Source organism: Bison bison, unplaced genomic scaffold (genome assembly GCF_000754665.1).
Source record: "Bison bison bison isolate TAMUID 2011002044 unplaced genomic scaffold, Bison_UMD1.0 scf7180017864371, whole genome shotgun sequence".
Classification (NCBI taxonomy): Eukaryota; Metazoa; Chordata; class Mammalia; order Artiodactyla; family Bovidae; genus Bison; species Bison bison.
Genome location: NW_011494943.1, coordinates 7,727,583 through 7,733,394, shown reverse-complemented (window position 1 = coordinate 7,733,394; position 5,812 = coordinate 7,727,583). Strand labels below are relative to the sequence as shown.

Here is a 5,812-nt window from a genome sequence, read left to right as displayed (position 1 = left end):
TGAGCAGTATACACTGGTGGACAACACTGACCCACACACCTGGGCGGTCCAGGGCCAGGCAGGCGAGCCCAAGCGGGCCCCAGCCGCCTGCTTCTGCATCCCAGCTCCAGACCCTGAAGCCGTGGCCAGGGCCTCCGGGTGGGTCCTCCTGGGGACCCAGGGGGGCAGGAGGCAGGCTCTGGACCCACCCAGACCAGGCCCTGCGGTTTGAGGCCGTCGCCTGCCCTTTGCCTAAATGTATGACTGCGGGGGCTGGGGGAGAGCATGGAGGAATGTCCTTCTCTGACTGCCCCCTTGTTCCAGGCTTGCCTCGGAGCTGCAGGCACTGAAGCAGAAACTGACCGCAGTCCAGAGCCGCCTGAAGGCCAGTGCCAAGGAGCCCTTACGGCCCAGCCAGCAGGGTACTGAGGGATGGCCAGGGAAAGAGGGAGGCATTGTTGAAATAGGAGTAGATGCCTACTCTGGTCACCCAGGGGCTGCCATGGGCAGGGGGTGACCCTGAATTAAAGGCTCTGATCTGGGGGTTCCATTCCCTGGGTTGGCAAGCCTGATGTCCCTCCCTCAGTGAGGCCCTGCCCACCACCCTCCCCCACACGGGACCCTCTGCGGGGGCTCATGGAGGGGCCCAGCAGGCAGGCAGGCAGGCAGACACGAGGCAGGCCCTGGACCCTCAGAGGCACTCTCTTCCCCCAGCTCCAAGCAGCTCGGGCCCACCCGACCCACAGGCCCAGAAGCTCCTGACACAGATGACCCGGCTGGAGGAGGACCTGGGGCAGATAGAGAAGCAGCTGCTGGCTTGGGCACGGGCCCCGCTGAGCCGCACCACACCACTCGAGGACCTCGAGGGCCGCATCCAGAACCACCAGGTGGGTGAGCCAGGGCAGCTGGGATAAAAAATGGTCCAGCCCTGGGGAGGCAGCTGTGGGGGCAGCCGCAGGCCCCCGAGGTGGAAGAAGTGAGCAGACAGTCCAGGGCTCCCTCAGGCTCCTTCCCATCCTGGCTCTTCACCTGACCTGCTCTGTGACTCTGGGCAATTCGCTTAACCTCTCTGGGCCTTGGTTTCCTCATCCCTGAAAATGGGCTTGCAGCATCCTAGGGGCGGTATCTCCGGGGTGGCTGACGGGGAGCCTCCCTGGAGAGAGTGCAGGGGTGTAAACGCGGTCACAGAAGGACTCAGAAATGCTAGCGGTGAAAGCCACCCCTTCCCCACACCCGGGGGTGGGGGGTCGGGGGGAGAAGTTCGGGTTGTGTCCTTCCAAACCGGTTTCTACTCAGATATATTGTTTGGATTTGGCTTTTAAAATGTGAAGCATGTTGTTCATGATTGTGCACCTCGGTCTTCTTCACTCCGCCACGTTCTGGGGTGTTTTAGCTTGGTCAGGGGCCCGACCAGGGGAGGCAGGGCTCCAGAGGTGGGAGAGGTGTTTCAGCTGGGGTCCTGGGGGGCCAGGCAAGGAAGGAGGAGTGGCAGAAGGAGGCACTGTGGGGTGACAGCCTGGACAATACCTCTGCCCATGCTGGGCCCAGGTTACCACTACCCTGGGCAGGACCTTATTTCCCCGACCAGGGAGCGAACCCATGCCTTCTGCAGGGGAAGCACAGTGTCTTAACCACTGGACTGCCAGGGAAGTCCCCGGTCCTTGGGTTTTGAAGGTCCTCTTCCACATCAGAGGTGTTGGGGGTCCAGTTAGCCTGGAAGGTGGGCAATATGTGGTGTGGAGCCAGCACTAATGGATCAGGGAATCGACGAGTGAATAACTGATAAAAGAATTGACAAAATCATAATCCCAAGTGGGTGGAGCTAGGGCTTTGCTGCTTGACTGGGGGGAGGGGGCAGGGAACTGAAGATTTTGAGAACAGGACAGTGACGTGAAGACCAAGGTGGGCGGCAGCTCCTGACTCACAGGGTCTCATTTCATCCTCCCATCAAGCATTTGTAGATGAGGAGACTGAGGGTCAGAGAGGTTGACCTGCCTACGGTCATCTACCTGGAAACTGAGCCCGAGCATGTCCATACCACATTTTGGAGGCCTCGCAAGCAGAGTTAGGTTGACATAGCGGGAGGGCTGGATGGAAGCCACCTGCCCAGAACCAGAGATCCTGAGACCCCTGATGCACCCCAGGGCACGGCCCAGCGGCTGCAGAGCCTGGGAGCCGAGAAGGAGGCGGCCCAGCAGAAGTGTGAGGCGTTTCTGTCGGGGCAGCCCTCAGGGCCCACTGCCCTGCATCTGCCCGTGGTCCTCAACAGCGTCAAGAACAAATACAGGGATGTGCAGGTTCTCTGCAGCCTCTACGGGGAGAAGTGAGTGCTCTGGAGGCGGGGGCCGCTGGGCAAGGCCTCAGGGGTGCGGCCAAGGAGGTGTCCGACCCTGGGCCTCCTCTTGCGACAGAGCCAAGGCCGCCCTGGGTCTGGAGCGGCAGATCCGGGATGCAGACAAGGTCATCCGAGGCTTCGAGTCTGCCCTGGCACAGGAGGCCCCCATCCCCGCAGGCCCGGGCGCACTGCAGGAGAGGGTCAGCGAGCTGAAGGTGAGGGGCTGGGCGGCCTCCTGGCAGGAGTGGGGGTGCAGGCTGACCCAGGAGCTGGGGGGTAAGTGGAGGGTGGGCCTGGCATCCAACCGAACCACAAGGGTACGTTGTGTCCCCTCCTGCCTCAGCGCCGGCGGAGGGAGCTGCTGGAGCAGCAGGCCTGTGTGCTCGGGCTACACCGCCAGCTGAAGGCTGTCGAGCATATGTGCAGCGCACTGCAGAACAATTTCTGCGAGTTCTGCAAAGACCTGCCTCACCAGCAGCGCCAGGTGCGGGCCCTCACCGACCGCTACCACGCCGTGGGGGACCAGTTGGACCTGCGGTGAGTGGCCGGGCTGCTGGGGCTCACAGCACAGCCCTGCAGTGCGTGGTGGCCGTGGCTGACGAGCTGTGGGGCCTTGGACGGGTGAGCGCACCTCTCTGAGGTTCGGCTTCTTTCCTCTAAAATGGGATGATAATGGTGTCAGCCTCCCAGGTGGTGCCTGGTACAAAGTGTCAGCCCATCTCTGAATGGCCGGCTCCAGCCACCCAGCCAGAGTTGAGAGGATCAGCATGGCGAGTCAGTCAGGCCTTCCGACCTGTCCCAGGGACGGAGGAACTCACTAGCCTCCTCCGCACACCCCTCGCCTGCCCCCCGAGGGCCGCTCTCACCTCTGCTCCTCCTCCTGCAGGGAGAAGATGATGCAGGATGCCGGCCTCACCTACCAGCAGTTCAAGAACTGCACAGACAACCTGAACGCATGGCTGGAGCGCCTGCCCCACAACAAGGTGCGGCCCAGCGACGGGCCCAGCCAGATCGCCTACAAGCTGCAGGCGCAGAAGGTGAGGAGCTGGGGCTGCAGGGGGTGTGGGCCGGCCTCTCCCCCTGCCTCTTACCCAGAGCTGAGCCCTCAAGCCAGGCCCAGTTCCCTGGCCGCCTTCCTAACAGGGAGAGCAGCCTGTGTGCGTGTGGCCCGCCCTCTAGTGGCCAGTGTTTTAATGACCTCAAAGCTCAGACCCCAGAGGCTTTGCTTCCTTCACCACCATCCCCGCCACTCAAAATCACTCAAAATGCTACACTTTGTCCACGGTGGCTCAGACAGTAACGGGTCTGCCTACAGTGAGGGAGACCTGGGTTCAATCCCTGGGTCGGGAAGATCTCCTGGAGAAGGAAATGGCAACCCACTCCAGTATTCGTGCCTGGAAAATTCCATGGACGGAGAAGCCTGGTAGGCTACAGTCCATGGGGTCCCAAAGAGTTGGGCATGACTGAAAGACTTCACTTTCACTTTCACTTTGTCTAGGAAAACAGCCAGCCCTTCTCTGTTTGGCCCGAGGTGGGCAGTGGGCTTTGTGTTCCTGGAGGTACCAACTCCTAAGCATCCTCTTCCTCATACCTCCTTACTATTGCTGCTGCTGCTGCTCAGTCACTAAGCCATGTCTGGCTCTTTGTGACCCCGTGGACCGCAGCACGCCGGGCTTCCCTGTCCTTCTCTATCTCCTGGGGTTTGTTCAGACTCATGTCCATTGAGTCAGTGATGCTGTCCAACCAAATCATCCTCTGTTGTCCCGTTCTCCTCCTGCCTTCAGTCTTTCCCAGCATCATACATGCTGGTAATGAAAAGGGGCTGGGTACAGCCTGCCCTCAGGCAGCCTGCAGTTTTGGGGGGAGGCCAGTGCGTCTCAGGCCATGATGCTGATAAGTGCTTTGGTGGAGAAGCCAGTGCTGTGGGAGCCCTTTGTAAGGACACCCATGGGGTCAGGGCAAGTGGTCTGGAAGGAACTGACACTGAGCCTCAGGCCTAAGGCCTAAGTAGTGTGACCAGTATGTGTGTATTGGGGGTGAGATGTTTCGAGCAGAGGCTGCGGTGGGTCACGGCTGGGGGTGAGGGTGGGGTGGTGGAAGGCAGCTTCCCACAGAGCGCTTGCTGCCCCTGGGTGCTGCTGGCTGCCCGCGGGCCTGGAGGCGAGCCCAGGTGAGCGGGGGTCCCCTGACCCTCCCTCCTGCCCTGGCAGAGACTGCTGCAGGAGATCCAGGGCCGCAAGCAGGACAGGGCCACGGCGTCCCGCCTCTCCCAGCACCTGCAGGTGGCCCTCCAGGTAAGCAGTCCCTTCAGCTCCTCCCTCTTTATCTCCCCCTCCCCCTCCCTCCTTCCACCAGTCCCCGACTACCCCTCCCCTAGCTCCCCCCACTGACAGCCAGTCTATGTCCTTCCCCACCTGCTCAGGACTATGAGCTGCAGGCAGACACCTACCGAGGTTCCCTGGAGCCCACCCAGGTGGGATCGGCCCCCAAGAGACCCCGAGTTGCGCCCCTGCAGGACAGCATCCAAGCCCAGGTGAGCCGGGATCTTTGTTCCTCATTCCCGGGCTGCCAGCTCTGCAGCCTCTGAGGAAGGAGCTGATGCTGGCGCACCCCCTCCCTTGGCCTCTCCAGGAGAAGAACCTGACGAAGGCCTACACTGAGGTGGCAGCTGCCCACCAGCAGCAACTGCACCAGCTGGAATTTGCCAGAAAGATTCTGGAGAAGGTATGGGGGTGATGCCCACCCTAGGCAGCCTGGGCGGGTGGTTGACCGGGCAGACTTTCCTACCTGCTCACACTCAGCCCCGGGACAGGCTCAGCGGCCTGAGGGAGGTGCGGCTCTCTGCCTCCCCCAGCAGCCCTTCCAGGCTGGTTTCCATCTCAGAGTTAGTACCAGGAGATGTCACTCAGTGTAGTCACAGCTTAGCCCCTGGGCAGCACCCCAGTGGGGACAGGAGAAAATCCCGCAGTCTTCAGCCTCAGAACCCAGCCCTCATGGGCAAGAGGCCACCTAGGTCTCCATCCCTGGGAGACCAGAAGCTGGGAGCTCTCCACGACTCTTGGTGAGTGGCCAAGGAACTGGCCAGCCTCCTCCCACCCAGAGGTGTATCCCAGGATGCCCCAGAGGAGCACAGGCCCATTTCTGGGAGCCTGGGAGGAAGGGGAGCAGGGAAAGGTTAGGAAGGGAGGACCTTCTTACTTTCACATTCTCGTGCAAATGCAGCCTATACACTGCCTTACATCCTAGCACACTGGGCATTGATGAAGCCTCTTAAAAATCCTACCTTCGAACACCTCAGATCTCAGTTCCACCTCCCAGGACCTACTGGGAAGTCTCAGAAAGCAGGGAAGGGTCCTGATCTCAGGAGGGTGGGGTGTTGTTGTTCAGTTGTTCAGTCGCTTAATATCGGACTCTTGGTGACCCTACGGACTGCAGCATGCCAGATTTCTCTGTCCTTCACCATCTCCTGGAGTTGGCTCAAATTCGTGTCCATTGAGT

The 5,812-nt window shown here is 61.0% G+C and overlaps 1 protein-coding gene across 1 annotated transcript in view; it reads left to right on the top strand.

The window, feature by feature from the left end:
- Positions 1–5,812, top strand: part of EVPL (envoplakin) — an 18,085-nt gene that overhangs the window by 8,548 nt on the left and 3,725 nt on the right. The window contains exons 11-20 of the mRNA XM_010856506.1: positions 1–138; positions 304–401; positions 694–866; positions 2,124–2,302; positions 2,391–2,529; positions 2,658–2,851; positions 3,201–3,351; positions 4,525–4,608; positions 4,737–4,847; positions 4,946–5,038. Coding sequence (XP_010854808.1) covers positions 1–138; positions 304–401; positions 694–866; positions 2,124–2,302; positions 2,391–2,529; positions 2,658–2,851; positions 3,201–3,351; positions 4,525–4,608; positions 4,737–4,847; positions 4,946–5,038 — 1,360 coding nt within the window. The remainder of the gene's footprint in view (positions 139–303; positions 402–693; positions 867–2,123; positions 2,303–2,390; positions 2,530–2,657; positions 2,852–3,200; positions 3,352–4,524; positions 4,609–4,736; positions 4,848–4,945; positions 5,039–5,812) is intronic.